The 17221-nt window shown below is 45.5% G+C and overlaps 1 protein-coding gene across 2 annotated transcripts; it reads left to right on the forward strand.

Moving 5' to 3' along the window:
• Positions 1-6710: 6710 nt before the first annotated feature.
• Positions 6711-9834, forward strand: PI3 (peptidase inhibitor 3). Of its 2 annotated transcripts, none has more exons than XM_035006397.1 (3): positions 6711-6814; positions 7811-8044; positions 9501-9834. In XM_035006397.1, exons 1-2 carry the CDS (start codon positions 6736-6738, stop codon positions 8041-8043), a joined length of 312 nt encoding a protein of 103 aa, XP_034862288.1. In that variant the 5' UTR covers positions 6711-6735; the 3' UTR covers position 8044; positions 9501-9834. The 2 variants fall into 2 exon arrangements, with proteins under 2 accessions (XP_034862288.1, XP_034862287.1); XM_035006396.1 differs by lacking the exon at positions 9501-9834 and adding an exon at positions 8277-8448.
• Positions 9835-17221: the final 7387 nt, after the last annotated feature.

The following is a 17221-nucleotide window of genomic DNA, read 5'->3' on the forward strand; positions in this document are numbered from 1 at the left end:
GGCAGGGGACAGAAGTCAGCTTTGAATGGCAAGAAGGGGGTGGCAGAGTTCTGGATGCCTAGGAGGAATTCGGGTTAAGGTAAGAGCTCCCTGTTGGAGAAAGTGGGCCCAGGTAGGCACGGTGAGGGAGGCCAGCTATGGCCTCTCCTCCTGGGCTTCTGTGGTTAGGAGAGAGGGAGACCTCCCTGCCTCTGGTGAATCACCTCCAGTGACTTCTGGTAGAACTGCCCTCTGCCTGGGACTGGCTCAGTGGTCAGGGTGGTTGTTTGGCTGAGGTGACTGGTCACAGCAGATGTAGAAGGCTTCTGGGACCCCTTCCCTGGCCCTAAGAGATCCTGAGGAAAAAATCATCACAGCCAAGGACTCACCTTAGATTTCACATCTTTTGGCTCCTGCATTTGGTGGAAGAGGCCCTGGGGGTTCAGGGTCTTAAGGGGCCCCAAACAGAGACCTCCACTGAACCATAGTACCTGACCAGAACTGCGGGAGGTCAAGACCATCCTCACCACCCTCCTTCTTGAAAGATGGGGAAACAGTAGGCCGGAGATGGGAGAGAACTGGCTCAAGGACCCACGGTTGATTCCTAACTAAGGTGGGATTTCTGTCATTGCCTCCCGGTGATCCCCATCAATTACTGGGCCTTGGAAGCAAGGCATTACTTCGTCTGACCCTAAGAAAGGAAGAGGATATTCCATTCCAGGACAATCCTCACAGCCAGGAAGTTCTTCACTGGGTTTACCTAGAATCCCTCATGCTGTCTTCTAAGCTCTCAGGAAAAGAGGGGCCCTATATTCTATGATCTGATGTTTCTTTTGGAGTAGAAGGAGAATTTTATGGGGCTATTTTTTTCCCCGATTACAAACTACACACGTATATTGATAAATGCTTTTTCAATTAAGATGATTCTGTAGACATTTTCCTGTGTCTTAAAGTATTCTCCAATATCATCATTTTTAATGAATACATGGTATTTTGTAGGACTGATGTGCTAAAACATAGTTTCCCACCACACTCAAAGTGGCTCCTCCTGGGGCTTTGGCCTTCCTTGGAGCTTCCGTGGAGCAGAGCATGTGACTGGTGCATAGACAGCAGAGACATGAGGTCATCCAAATCTGTCTAGGAACCCTCTTCCCTGCTTTAGGCTCCCCTCACCCCCAAGTCTGTCCTGCCCTCAAGTTACTGCTCACTCTATTAAATGACTCTAAGGTGTCAGAGACAGGGGTCACCTCATCATTTATTTCTCAAAAGAGACCACCCTAAGAGGTTCCTGTGTAATCAGGGGGATGGAGTGCCGGTGGAGAACGAATCTCAGGCTCTAACATGGGAGAACAGGGACTTCCCAAGTGGCGGGTGCAGCTATTTCGGGGGCTCCCCCTGGGGTTGGGAGTCCCTAGAGAAAGGAGGGAAGGGGGCTGCAGAGTGGGACTCGGCATGTATCTGGTGAGGCTGCAGGACAGGCAGAGCTGGAGGCTGGGGTAAAAGTCGGTGTGCCCAGCGGGGAGCTGCCTGCAGATGTGGAAGATGCATTTCTAGATGTCCAAAGGCCAGTGTGGAGCCTTCAGTTTCCCTGGCTCCTTGTATTAGTTTCTGTGCCTTAGAGAAAACAGCCACCTCCCCCAGTCCTCACGGAGGGGGTCTCACGTAGCAGATGAACCCATTGGTCAACCAGGCCCAAGCTCTTGGTTATCTCTCAAACCTCTGGGATTGTTCATGCTGCACCATCTTACATTCTCACCAGCAACGTACAAGGGTTCCAACTTCCCCATTTCCTCGCCAAAGCTTGTCCATTTCCATTAAGATAAAAAATTTTATAGTCACACTAAGGGGTGTAAAGTGGTATCTTGTGATTTGAGATTTCATTTTCCTAGTGGCTAATGATGTTGAGTATCTTTTCGTGTGCTCACCGTTTTTTGGTGTATCTTCTTTAGAGAAAGGTCTATTCAAGTGCTTTGCCCATTTTAAAACTGGGTTGTTTTATCTTTTTATTGTTGAATTGTACACGTCCTTTATATATTCTGGATACTAGGCCCTTATCAGATATCTGATTTGCAAATCTTTTCTCCCATTCTGCAGCTGGTCTTCTCACTATCCTGGTAGTGTCCTTTGATGCACAAAAGTGGTTAATTCTGTTGAAGCTTACTGTGTTTTAAATATCCTTTGAGGGGCGCCTGGGTGGCTCAGTTGGTTAAGCGACTGCCTTCGGCTCAGGTCATGATCCTGGAGTCCCGGGATCGAGTCCCGCATCGGGCTCCCTGCTCGGCGGGGAGCCTGCTTCTCCCTCTGACCCTCCCCCTCTCATGTGCTCTCTCTCTCTCATTCTCTCTCTCTCAAATAAATAAATAAAATCTTTAAAAAAAAAAATAAATATCCTTTGACTTGAAACTCTTACATATATAGCAATCAGCGAGCTTACTCTTTTATCCAACTTCCTTCCCTATCGTCCTTCTATTTGATGGAAATTTTACTATTTCTACATTTTCACAGCAAGGCATATTTACATACTATTTGCTACTACTTTGTCTTAGTCTTTGTTCCACAGTTAAAATGCCCAGTGTTCAACAATTGTCATTTTAGTAATTTCCACAAATCTTCCAGGTTGGGTGTATCTTGTCCCTTAGAAACTGCTCAGGAAAGCTCTTGGAAACAAGATCCCTTGAGTTCTTGCATGTCCAGAAATATATTCTTGTAATTGTGCAAAAAAAATCCTCAGTGTGTACTCTTTGCTTCAGTGCCTTTAAGTTTTGCTCTGCTGTTTTCTGGCCATCATTCCGTCTGATTTTTTTTCCAATTTTGTTTTTGTTTTTGTTTTTTGAGGGGAGTTGCTTTCCTGGAGGTTTCTGTGTCTATCTTTACAGCCCAAGCGTTTTACTCGCATGCGTCTTGTGTTTACCACGGTGTGAACTTCCAATACATAGACTCGAGCCTGCTTTAATTTCAGAAATATTTTCCTTGATTAGGGTTTTATTTTTTTTAAAGATTTTATTTATGTATTTGACAGAGAGAGAGAGAGAGAGCACAAGTAGGCAGAGCGGCAGGCAGAGGGAGAGGGAGAAGCGGGCTCCCCACTCAGTTGAGCCGAAGGCAGAGGCTTTACCAACTGAGCCATCCAGGCGCCCCTCGATTAGGGTTTTAAATAATTCTTTTATTTTGTTGTTTTGGTTTTCTTCTTGTGTGTGTGTGTGTGTATTTTGGTTTTCTTCTTTGTGCAACTTGATTTATATGTCTGTTGCGTCTCTAGTGACTTTTTATACTGAAGACTTTCTGTGAAATCATTTTAAAGCTATTTTTCATTTTTAGTTTGTGGTTCTTTGCTTTTCTTATTTTCTTTCCTTTTGTCCTTACTTGGTCTTTATTTCTGCAATGTTTTTGTCCTTGTCTTCAATCTCTCCCCTGAGGTCTGTCAGATTTCACTCCACATCTTCCTGTTACCTTGCTATTTCTTCTTTGAATTTCTATATTTCTGCTTTATGGGGGTTCTTCATAGTTTCAATTTGCTTCAGTAATTTTAGACATTCGTTTTGGAATATCCATTTTTTTTAGTTTTGTGGTGACATTTTACTGAAGATTTTAAAAATCCTGTTTTAAATGTTCTTAAGCTTTGCTACTCATTTCCGCTTTTAAAAAATAGTATTTTTGTGTGGCTTATGTGATTTCCACATTTCTTTCTTATTTTGAAATCAGTAGATTTTCACGAATCAGCTAGTGAAAAGAGTATCTTACCTGAGTAGGAGGGGTGGGAAGTTAGAATGGGTTTCTTAGTTTCTTAGCTCAAGGGCTCCCTCCTTCCTTTGCTACAATAATGGGCAGTTCCTTAAATACGTGGACTTCTCCTGAGTCTTAAGTAACTCGTCTGAGACAGGAGGGCTCCTACCATCAGCCATGGCCAAAGAGATATTGCTGCAGCCATTGCAAGATGATAAGCTCTCTCCTAAATATGCCTCCTCCTTCTCCTGGGTGCATTTTCTTATTTCTTTTCGCTCTACACTTTCCAGTACTTGTGCTCTACCTTTCTTGTTCTCAGACCTGCTCAAGGTGGGCACTTCTCCTTCTGGGAGGTGAATATTTGCTGATGTTTGGGAGCGTAAGTAGGGGGTGGATCAGGGGCGTGAACAGGGGCAGGATGGTGGCATGCTCTGTGCAGGGTCTTCATCAATGTGAATTTCAATTGCTCCCAGCAAGTCTCCCTACAGCAGCTGACAATCCAGTGACTATCTGTCCCAGACTTTTCCGCATCCAGAACTGCAGAGGGGATTCAAGTTCCTACAATCACACGCACTCATACAATAGCTGGGTTCTTTTTCTGCTTGAACTACCCAGAATGATTTATTTGGACGGCATCTGAATCATACCTGACACATACTATTACATTTTTACATTATGACACTTCTATTTTAAGCACACCTTCTCAACACTGGTACTACTGGTTACATGTATCTCATTGTTTATTTAGATATAACTGTCAATTATGCTGTTTTCTTCATTCATAAGATTCCTTGAGTTCTTTTTTCTAATTACCAATTATAATTTTCTTTGATATTTCAGATCAGAACAGTGACTTTTTGTTGTGACAAGTAAAAGAATTAGAAACTAGTACGTGTGAAGGAAAACCTACTCATCTGGTTTTTTTCCCATTCTCATCACCATGATGTAAGCAATATTAACAGCGTAGTATGTATTCCTTCACATCTTTCTCCTCTTTTGTACATGAATAAAGGCATTTATAGCACTTTTAGGTGTTTCTACTAAAGTATTATCAAACACATATATTATCCCCTAACTTGTTTTCCTGCTGGTAAGATTTCATTAATATTTCTAGGATTCAGTGCACAGAGATCTAGCGATATTCATTCTTTTTCTAATATATTTATAAATATAATAGGATCACACCAGACATGATAAATTTTTTTGGTGAAGCAATACTTTTTTGTTTCTTTTTATTTGCTTTTTTTCTCCTTCTACCTTCTTAACCTCTATCCCCCCATCAACTCTTCAGTGAACCTGTATTAATATGATGTGCAGTCTTCTTAATATAATATAGCCAGATTTGTTTAATATAACCATATTAAAAACATGCTCTCACTCTGTGCACTGTAGCCAAACACTAGGAGGTAACGTCAGATAAGATGAGGAAAGGAGACCACCCTGAGCTGTTCTGAACAGATCTTAGAATGACATTAAATTTTTTTATTTGCAAACCATACCACAAAGGACCTTTCTCCATAATATATAAAGAGTGCTTAAAAATTAAGAAGAAAAAAGGCTGGCGAATCTATTAAAAAGTGAGCAAAGGAAAAGAAGCTTTCAGAAAAAGAAATGTAAGTGGCTTCTAAAATATGCCAAAATAAAAATGAGAGAAATGCTAACTAAAAACATCAGCAAGGCATGATTTCTCACCGATCAGATTGGTAAAAAAAAAAAAAAAAAATTAAACACACTGTCTGTGCCAAAGCCTGGATGCACACAGGTGATTTCATCTACTACTGGTATGGTACAAAATGGTACAACCCCCATCAAAGGACATAAGACAAGAGTATAAAAATTTCAAAAGCATCTGAAAGATGGTAACTATATGAGTTGATGGGTATGTTCATTAACTTGATTGTGGCCATCTTTTCATAATGTGCATGTATAGTAAAACGTCATATTGTACACATTAAATATATATATAATCCATTTGTCAATATACTGTAATAAACTGGAAAAAATTTCCAAATGCATTTAATCTTTGTACCAGCAAACCTACTTCTGGGACTCTAGCTTACAAGTTAATGCAAAAAGCCACGTGGGGTATAGTTTGTAATAGTGAAAGACTGAAAACCACCCAAGAGAGCAGCACTGCAGGTTTATGGAAAGCGAAGGTAATCCATAAATGATTTACCCCACAGCCTTGGAAATACACACACACACACACACACACACACCAAGGGAAATCACCAATCAACCCAAGTACTAGAACGTTACCAAGAACCAAAAACTTAAATCAACCTGAGTCCTTCCCACCCATTCAGAATGTTTCTTGCCTCCTTTCCAGAGTTAATCACTATCCTAGATTTTGTGTGAATAGCTTCCTCATTTTCATCCACCCCTGCGTAAATGAGTTGTACCACATACATAAGTATGTCTAGACAATCTAGTGTTTCTTAGTTTTGAACCTTATACACAAGCCTATAATTCAAAATATTTTCTCTTGAGACTTGAATTTTTCACCCAGCATTATTTTTATTAGCATTGTTATGTGAGATCTAGAATCCCACCTTCCCGATTACTTATGTGGTGCATCTCAGAGATGACCCGTGTAGTGATGTGTCATTAGATTTTCAAGGCAAATTTGCCTTCGAGAGTTTTCCACAGGGCCAGGAGGGCATGAAAGCAAAGCCCAACTTGATGCTGGGAGGGGTGAATGGTTAGGGTAGGTCTGGGTGGGCCTGCAGGAACAGGGAGTAATGGCTTTGAAATCGGAACACCGGGCCCACAGCCAGCCCTGCGTCTCTGTCAGAAGATGCTCTCGGGGCTATCAGGGGTGATGTAACACAGTGTCTGCCCTTTATCTCTGTGAAAAGTCCTTGGGGAAAGCCCCAAGGTCCCTTCCAAGATAGGGGTGGATCCTTCCTGGCAGAATTAGGAAATGTAGGTCTTGTCTCATAGAAAATCACAGACCCACCCTCCTGGCTCCAGGCCACACTGGGCTGCATAAAATGGATCAGCTTCAGCTCATAGCCACACAGCTGAGACAACATGAGGCCCAGCAGCTTCTTGGTCCTGGTGGCGTTCCTTATCCTGGGGATTCTGGCGGCACAGGCCGCTGTCACTGGAGGTGAGGAGACAAGTGCCCTGAGTGAGGCTGGCTTGGGCCCTGCCAAGGAGCACTCTGGGGCAGTGGGCAGGGCTGGATCTCACACTTTCTTTTAAAAATTTTTATTTATTTGAGAGAGTGAGAGAGCGAGTGAGCACATGATGGGGGAAGGGCAGAGGGAGGCGCAGACTCCCCGCTGAGCGGAGAGTCTGATGCGGGACTCGATCCTGGGACTCTGGGGTCATGACCTGAGCCAAAGGTAGACACTAACCAACTGAGCCACCCAGGCGCCCATGGATGGTCTGTGGCCGCTTCCACTGCATCCAGAGAGAGCAGGAAGTTGTCCAGTAGAATCAACATGCTTTCCACATCAGGACTGAGATATCAGGACTATTGCTGGAAGGAGTGTTGTTACGTGGTCGTGGCCTCAGGTGTGGATACCTGGGCAGAATGTGCAGTGAAGTGAGGAGCCCCAGGAATCTGGGCCTGGGTGTGGGGTCTGGCCCCTGCCTGTCTGCCCCCTGAAGGCATCTGGGTAATCAGCCTCTAAAAGGAGGTTATACACCAGCGAGACCTCAGAAGCCATGTAGTTTGAAGACCCCCATTTTATGAGGGAGGAGACTGTCCAGACAATCTCCAGAGCGGGGAAGGAGCTCGCATCTCCTGGTGTGTGTCTCAGGCACTCCCCTCTCCCCCAAGAGCACCATGTGTCCTTCTCACCTCTGCGAGTCACCCCAGTCTGGCCTCTCCTTCTGAAAGGACTTGCCATGGAGGGTGGGGGGATAAATGGACACCTAAGGGAACCGTGGTTCTATAGATCCTCTCCCCAAAGCCCGGGGCACAGCCTTCCCGGGGTACAGACAGCAGTTGCCCAGAAGACCCTGCCCCACCTCAGGCCGTGGTTTGGACAACACAGCAGTGAGGAGGGGCTGGACATGGAGGAAAGACTAGATAGTGAAGCAGGCACACACGGGCTACATGTGGCGACATTTGTTCTTTCAATAATTCCTCCTAAAGGGCAAGGCACTGGCAAAGGTCGTGTTCCGGTCAAAGGACAAGATCCGGTTAGAGGTCAAGATCCAGTCAAAGCCAAAGGTCCCGTGTCCACTAAGCCTGGCTTCTGCCCCCACATTCTGATCCAGTGCGCCATGTTGAACCCTCCGAACCGCTGTCTGAGCGACACCGAGTGCCCGGGGGCCAAGAAGTGCTGTAAGGGCACTTGTGGGCTGGCCTGCTTGGATCCCCAGTGAGGTGAGAACCAGGTGGAGGAGGAGGGGACCCTGAGGGCACAGAGAAGACTGAGCAATGGGGAATGACCCCGGCTGGTTGAGAGAGAGGCTGCGGGGAGGTGGCTGAGAGACCAAGAGTCTCAGAGCCCGTGACCGAATCCTGAGAGGGCTGCCACCTGGATGTGACCCTGCCCCCCACTGCCCCTGAGTGCTTTGAGCGGCTGAGTCACCTCTCCGGTTCTTTTCTCTCCCAGCCAGGTGGAGCCTGTCCTTGCCGCACCTGGGAAGTCCCCAGGGCTGCTGGTTCTGGCCCCTGTCGCATGGCCCTCTCCCTCCCTGGGCGTTCCGCCTCCCGCTCAGGATGCCCAAGTCTGGGCTTGGCTGCCTCCCTTCTTGACTTTGTAATAAAAGACGACTTTCTGCTTCGTTTGCTTCTGGCTCTCCTGACTCCTGTGCTCCCGGGCACCCCAGGGAGACGGGTGGGGGGCTGGGACTCCCTCTCCCCGGTGGGTGTGAAGGAGAGCAGGGCCCGAAACAAGGGGCCCATTCCTGGGGCTTAATACTAGAAATCCACTAATCGACCCCAGACCCGGAGTCTGCATTTCAGTAGGGAATTCTGCCTTTGGCCTAAGCCCAGGGAAATAAACTAAGCAGGACACAAACTGCAGGCTGTTTCTTTCCTCTCCCATCAACCCTGCAACCTGACCTGGCTATCGCCAGCCCTGCCGGCGGGACCAACCAACCCTAGTGGCTAACCCTCTAGCTCCCTCCCGCCTTTCCTTTTCATGTTCCCCAGGGCTCCACATCCTCCCAAGAGGCCACAGAAAGAAGCAGGCATATCCCCGCTCTTGAAGCATTTCACCTGTTCCTGCCTGAGATGCCTCCATTAACAATTAATTCCTTTGGGTTAAGCCATACCCTCCCCCGGCTTTCTATTTTAAGATGTGAATGAGGAGCCAGGACACACCAAGCCCTTGATCCTTTAGTGTGGGTGGTGAATCGTGTCCTCTGGAGATGCACAGGGTGGAGGCAGATTCGAATGGTGCAGACCGTGGAGGGTGTGTTAGGCAAACTCGGACGACCTCAGGGCTCTGCTGTTGACCCACCTGCTTCACTGCCCTTGAACAAGGAAGCTCTCCCAGAAAGAGAATTTGGGATGGAGTTGAAATTGCACAGGCTTAGGAGTCAGGGGACCTGTGTTCTAGTGCAGAGCCTCCCCACTTGCTGGATAACCTCAGACGAACGTCTTTCCCTCCCTGAGCCTCAGTTGTCTACTCAATTTGAGGGGGTTGGATGTAATTATTCGGGAAGTACAGTCTAGCCCTGACATTCTGGCCCTGAGACAACTCTCCTTTTTGTGTTGGGTTCCCGCTGTGAGCGGAAGTGGGGGGCAGAGCCTCGGGGTGAGAGAACAGGGAGCACTGTGTCCTTTGCCCCTTCGAGAGGCATGCAAGCCAGGGCTCCCTCTCATTCTCCAGGAGACTGGTTGCACTGAAGTGGACCTGTGATAGCAGGACATCCTGGAAAGTAGGCAAGAGCCATGCCCAAACTTCTGGCCTGACAAGTACAAGATACACCACTGGTAGTAAGATTAGTTTATGTATTGACTGCTTCTCTGTTCCAGATCCTATACTAACTGTGTTATATGTACTGTCTTATTTATTTCTCGTAAGAACCTTCTCAAATGGGTATTATCTCATATCTTTAATTTTGTTAAAAGACTGAAGCCACGAGAGGTTCAGTAACCATCCACAGTCACATAGTTAGTACATGATAAATCCCATTTTTATTAGAATGAGAAATAATCAGAATAAAAATTTTTAAATCCCACTTATATCAGTCAGAAAAAGACAAATACCATATGATCTCACTCACATGTGGAATTTAAGAAAGAAAACAGATGACTATATGGGAGGGGGGAGAAAGGAGAGAGAGAAACAAATCGTAAAGAGACTCTTAACGATAGAGAACAAACTGAGGGTTGATGGAGGGCGGTGGGTAGGGGATGGGCTGGATGGGGGATGGGCATTAAGGAGGGCACTTGTTGTGATGAGCACTGGGTGTTGTATGTAAGTGATGAATCACTGAATTCTACTCCAGAAACCAATATTGCACTGTATGTTAACTAAGTAAAATTTAAATAAAAAAAATAAAATAAAATAGAATAAAATCCAACTTATAATATCAACAAAGTCATACCATTCCTTTAAATAAACGTAACAAGAGGTAGGCAGAACTTTAAAAAAGAAACCTACACAACTGTTCACGAAGATTGAATAAATGCTGTGCTTCTGAAAGGGAAAATGCCCCATGGGGAAGATATCAACATTTACCTCTTCAATTTACTTTTTCCCCCAGCTTTATTGTGATAAAATTGAGATACGGTGTAATTTAAGGTGTACATGTAATCATGTGATTCACATATATATTGCAAAATGTTTATCATGATAAGGGTAGTTAGCAAATCCTTCACCTCACATAATTAACATTTTGTTATTATGGTGAGAACATAAAGGCTCTTCTCTGATGCAACTTTCAAGGATACAACACAACATTGTTGACTGTGTTCACCACGCTCCATGTTAGATGCCCAGAATGTGTTGGTCTTGTAACTGAGAGTTTGTGCCCTTTGACCAGCCCATTTCCTCCACCCTCCGGTTACCACCCCGGCTACCACCATTTTACTCTGTGTTTCTATGAGTTGATATTTTTAGATTCCACCTAAGTGAAATCATACAGTATTTGCCTTTCTCTGTCTGGCTGATTTCATTCAGCTTAATGCCCTCAAGGTCCATCCATGCTGTCAAAAATACAGGAACTCCTGTCTTTATATGGTTGAATACACCACGTTTTCTTCATCCATTCATCTGTCAATGGATGCTCCCATCTCACTAAAGCTGGAGAAAAAATTCACCAGACTTCCAGGGTAGCTGTTGTCCTTATCAATTTAAATCTTCAAGTACATTCTTTCACAACTATAGAATTCAACAACAACAAGAAGAAAACCACATAAGCCCCCTGACATCAATATAGTCAGAAGTCAGGGAACAGCAAAAACTTCAAATTACCTTTATTGAAAAGACTCTTGATTTTCAAGGAGGTATCTTTTGAACTCTTGCCTCTACCCTTTTCAGAGAGCAAAGTGAGGTCCAGAAATATCTGTGTCAAGAAGAAGAGATGAGTGGAGAGCCTAGAACTGACCTAAAATCATTCCCAGAGAGGATGTCTCCATTAAGTGTGAAAATCCCAGAAAGGAGACTGAGTAGAGCACAGCATTCTGTGGATTAGCACACCATTCCTCCCAGTATTAACAAATACCCTACATTCCTCTGGTACAGGTGTCATGATTAATGAAGCAATATTGATGCATTAGTGTAAACTAAAGTCCAAACTTCATTCCTATTGCCTTATGTTCCCACCCAGGATACCATGTTACATTTAGCCGTTGGGTGTCTTTAGGCTCCTCTTGGCTGTGACAGTTTCTCTGACCTTCCCCATTTTGATGACCTTGACAGTTTAGAGGCGCACTGATTAGGCAGTTGGGTAGGTCTGATGTTTTTTCTCATGGTTAGACTGGGGTTATGGGTTTTTTGGAGGAAGACCACCAAGGGGGAGTGGCCTTCTCATCACATCATGTCAAGGGTACGGACTATCATTGGTGATGCTGACCTGATCATTAGGCTGTTGGGTTCATCAGGTTTCTACACTGTAAAGTTCCTTTTTCCCCCTCCCTCTTTCCATATTATTCTCTCAGGGAGAAAGTCACTGTGCATATCCCACACTTAAGATACTCCTTGATGCTGAGGAATTTAAGAAACAAAACAGAGGATCATAGGGGAAGGGAGGGAAAAATAAAACAAGACAAAATCAAAGAGGGAGACAAACCATTAGAGACTCTTAATCACAGGAAACAAATAGGGTTGCTGGAGGGGAGGGGGCTGGAGGGATGGGGCAATTGGGTGAGGGACATTAAGGGGGGCATGTGATGTAATGAGCACAGGGTATTATATAAGACTGGTGAATCATTGATCTCTACCTCTGAAACCAAGAATACATTATATGTTAATTGAATTTAAATAAAAATAAATAAATTTTTAAAAAGATACTCCTTGAGGGGGAGGAAGCTCAATTATTTGGAATTAATCTGTATGGGAGATTTGTCTATCCTCCTTGTTTTTTCATTTAACTGTATCAGTGTGGACTTACAGACATTTTATACTTTGGGTTGCATTTTATTTTGTTGCTCAAGTTGTCAGAAGGACACATTTAATGTTATTAACCAAAATTCACCGTAACGATGTGCGTTGTAAGCACCACATAACACATATAACATTCTCCTTCACAAAGAAGTAACTACAGCAAAACAAATGGACAAACAAACAAAAAATGGAAACAGACTCATAAATACAGAGAACAAACTGGTGTTGCCAGAGGGGAGGGGAGTGGAGGATGGGCAAAACAGAGGAAGGAGATTAAGAAGTGCAAACTTCCAGTTATGAAATAAATAAATCATGGGGATGAAAAGGATAGCATAGGGAATATCGTCAATAACATTTTAGTAACACTGTATGACAGATGGTGACTATGCTTATCATGGTGAGCATTGCATAATGTACAGAGTTGTCCATTCACTATGCTGTGCACCTGAAACTAATATCATATTAGTTCACTTCAATTAAAAAAAAAGAAGTAACTACAGGATATGCAAGGAGACATAGATTGCAGCTCACCAACAATAGAATTTAATACACTATCATTGTAAGATGGTTCACGTGAACAACAAAAAACAAGGATACAGAAGATCAGAGGAGAGTACCCTGAAATACTTATGTCAATAAAAACAAAATAATAAAAATAAGTACATCAAAATTTACATCAAAAAAGCCAGGAAAAAAAAAGGATAGAGTAAACCAAGGGACATCTAAAAAAGTAATAATAGTAAAGGTAAAATAATAAATTTATGAGGTTGAGGATGGGAAAACAGTAGCTGTAATTAATAAATCAAAATCTTATTTTAAAAAATATTTACTGAATGGGCAAACCTCTACCTTCTTAACCTAGATAAAAAGAAAGGAAGCAGAAATAAATAAAATGAAGCACCACGGTGGAAACAAGTACTGAGAGAGACAATCATCCTGAGGCCACTCAGACCAGCTTCTCTCCTCACCCCTTCAGGCTGCTGTCCTGAGGATGAGGAGGCGGAGGGAGGGAGGGAGGGAGGACGCTGCTGGGTGTGGTGTGCCTGGTTTTTGTTAGCGGGACGACAGAGGGGACCAGCAACTCTCTTCCCCGATGCACTGATGCACGGCAGGGCTGTTGTTTTCAAGGCTGGTGGGAAATGATGTTTCAGCTTTACAGAGCCAGCCTGGGGACAAACATCAGGAGAATTCCAGGGCAGGTTCTTAAGGACCCGATCTGCAAAACCAATCCGAGAAGATTTTTCCTAAACTTAGACAGGATCTCAGCAAGGACAGGCCCGGCAGAGCCAGGGGACAGCAGGGAAGATGACCAGAGGAGAGGCACAGAGTTTCTCGGCATCTTTCCCGTGCGCCCGTGAACGGACGGGTGCAGCTGCCCTGTCCGCTCAGGGCCCAAGCAGGGTGTGGTGACCCCTCAGAAGGAGGGTCTGGGTCTCACCCCCAGGTAAGCCACAGAGCATAGCCCTGATGGCAGCCGAGGACAAGGAGGCTATGGAATGGAGTGACCAGCAGGGTGAGGAGGAGGAGCGACAGCTGCAGGGGCTGGTGCTGAAGTTTGCCCCACTTACGCCCATCTTCTGTGGTCTCCAGCAGGAAGAGCACCCCCCAGAGGAGCTGTACCCCCAATGTGTGCGGAGACACGCATCCCGCAGCATAAGGGTGGCACTAGGGTCTGACTGGGACAGGTACAGCTCAGACCCCCTTCAAGGAGCCCCAGCTGAGGGCTTCTCAGGCTACCATGGTGCTCGAGCTGGGGACCCCCAGCCAGGGACAGGCTAAGGCTGTGGTGCTTTCTGCCGGAGGGAGGACTCCTCTAATGGAAGATGCTTGCTCCAGAGCTCCGGGCGAGGCTGGCAGAGATGCCGTCAGGTCTGCAGTGATGGCTCCCTGTCCGTGCCCAGTCCTGCTTCTCTCCAGTACTTTCACCGGTGGCCCTTTGCAACGGAACTTGCACCCCTTACTCTGTCTCAGCTCCTGCTCCTCTAAGAACCCAATCTGCAAAATCTGGCTCTGGGGATGATGAAAATTCAAGCTCAGGGGGTATTGTAAGAAAGAGAGCCTCCAGGCACCATGACCACAGCCAGAAGCACAGCCCTACAACTGTGTGATGTGGGCAGTGGACTGCTGCACACTCGCCATGGCCACCAATGGCCCTGACTTGGGTGCTGCTGTGGACAAGGCTACTGTGTGGCCCTGGGAAAGAATACCCTTGCATCCTTGCTGCTCGGAGTCACTCGGGGAGATCGAAAGTGCCAGGGGGAATGTTGGATTTGCTGAGCAGCCCTAGGTGTCAGGGGTGAATGAAAGTGAGCCTGGTTGTTCAGTTTCTATGGTGGGAGGCCGTCGTTGTCTCTCATCGGACTCAAAAAGGAAGGTGATAAACCTGTGAGAAGAGAATTCCACATAGTGGGCAGTGAACAAGCATTAAGTAGCCTCTCCTCTGTGGATTTCCATAAGGTTCCAAATTCCCCATCAAACTCCACTGGGATAAATGTTACAGCCTCTGCAACAGAGACCACACTCCCTAGTCCCCCTGGGAATGTCCTGGGAAAGTGCCCTCTCATACTGAGCTCCACAGCAGACAGCTCTGTTAGCAGTTTCTCCCTCAGCAGTAATTTATTTCACTTTTAATAAACCCGGATCACTTTTCTGCCCCTCTTCTCATTCCGGTTTACATTCTCAACTTCTCCACGCTACATGATGCTTGGTCCTCCTTAGTCTGCAGCCTGGTGTTTTTATGCGGACACGAATTCTTCAATAACACCTGTCTTTTACTTTTTAAAACACCCAAGGTCTTTTACCGCAGAATCACAATAAAGCACAGTCCTGCTGCCTCCAGGCAAGCTGATGTCACCTCTTGTCCGCCCACACTGCCAAAGCCTCAGCCATCTCCTTCCCTCCCTCCCTGGCAGTGAGATGCTGCAGCCATTAGCTGCCGGAAAAAATCCTCTCTCCTTGCCTATCTCGGTGTCCGCTTACTACCGCTCACCCTCGCAGCCACGACAGCCCGCGCATGCGTTGCTCACAGCCACGACAGTCCGCGCATGCGTTGCTCGCAGCCACGACAGTCCGCGCATGCGTTGCTTGAGCCAGTACCGGTGCACGCGTGGTGGCCGCCGAGAAGGCAGAGAGAGCAGGCAGCTGGACTTTCCATCATCTGTGGGGGACCCGGGCTCGGCCTCCCACTGCCAACACTAGCCCGACGGGAGACTCCTTAATTATAGGAATGGTGTTTTGTATGCTCAGCTGTCAAGAAATGAACACTGTCTAAACCACCCCCATTCCCACTGCAAGCACCCTCCCCTCTGTTCCGTTCCTGGCCCCAGCTTCCGGCCTGGAGTTCAACCAAATGTAGAAAGAAGGGGATTGGAGCAGTAGGGCCTCCGAAGCCTCTTGGCTGGCATTCTCCAAACCACCTACTGCCCCATAAAGACACTTTCAACTCTGCATGTAGTGGCGAGGAGAGGGAGCGAGCATAATGTGGGAGGCTGTGTGATATTAGTGAAATTACCCAGAGAGGCTGGCGGACATGCCCAAGATGGACGGGCACAGTCAGAAGGCATGTGGTTAATTGGGAGCAGCTCACTGGCTACCATGCTTCTCCCCGAGACACAGCATTCCGAAGCTGAGGAGGTTTGGGCTGAGATCAAATCCTGATGTCATATCTGCAGGCTCTGTGTGAGCTTTGGGGATTGAGTAACCAGATTCCCTGGTAATTTTTGCACACCCTTTGGCCACTTCCTAGGCTCTCCTTGTCCAGAAAGCTCCTCAGAGGAGGAGACTCTGTTCTAGCCAGCCATGTGTGTCTGCCCGGAGGAGTTCAGCATGACAAGGGTCATGCACAGACACCACGTGCTTCTTAGCTTGTCACAGATGCCCTAAGCCACACCTTCCATGGCATGTGGAGTTGGAAGTCCCCTTTGACATAATCCAGATAAGCACCCTCACCCTGCAGATGGGAAAACTGAAGTCTAGCGGAGACATCAAAGTTCATGCTAGGAGTCAAGGGCACAGCTGGGCCCAGAACTACCTATCCTGGTACTACATTTTTTCTCTTTCCATAGGATGCTCATTAACCCTGGAAGATGGGTAACCTTTCAAAAAAGACTTGTTGGTCTATTGGTTTTATCTGAACCAGAAATCGGGTTCATAGCAGGCATTCCATGGTGATGGGATGACTCAAGCCAAAGCGTAGAATCAAAGATAATGTTGGTTTGGGGAGAAGAGAAGAAGTCAACTCCACAAAATGCCAAGTCAGCCATTATCACCAGGTATTTTGTATCATTTTAGTGTCCTCCCAATGATCTTTCTGCTCTTCTCTTGTCAATTTACTCCTCACCAGGCAGAGACCTTTGCTTAGATGCTAGGAGTTTTTCACAAGTGAGAAAAGTCCTAAGAGACCAAGTCACTCATTTCACAGTACCTGAGACAGAGGCCAGTGGCAGATGGAATTGCCCAAAATCAGCGGTGGGAAAGCGGTCTCATAGGCCCCCATAAAATAGGAATCATGTTTTGTTTTAACTTGTACTTCTTTAATTATCAATGAGGTTTTATTTATTTTCATAGATGAATTATCCACTTGTATTATTTTTTCTGTAGGCCATATATTCATGGTCCATGCTCATTTTTCTATTAGGGCATCTGTTTTCTTTATTATGTTGTAAACAGTCTTTCAACAAATTATAGAATATATATTCCCATCATATGTGTTTACTTACATTTTTCCAATTTCTAATTGTTTTTCCTACCGTATGATTGATTTTTGCCTTACAAAAGTTTTTCATTTGTAGGTGGTTAGCCGTATCAAGTGGCTTTCAGAAGATCATCTCCATATCAGGATTATATAAAAATGCAGTTATGTTTTCTTTGAGTATTTTTATAGCTTAAATCCTTAATCATCTAAAACTTATTTTGAAATAATGGATGGGACAGAAATCCAGTATTTCGCCCCTGAATTGCTGACAATCTGTTACGATATCATGCACTGAGTTTTCTGACAT

This window comes from Mirounga leonina, unplaced genomic scaffold, assembly GCF_011800145.1.
Source record: "Mirounga leonina isolate KUSES-001 unplaced genomic scaffold, KU_Mleo_1.0 Mir_150, whole genome shotgun sequence".
Classification (NCBI taxonomy): domain Eukaryota; kingdom Metazoa; phylum Chordata; class Mammalia; order Carnivora; family Phocidae; genus Mirounga; species Mirounga leonina.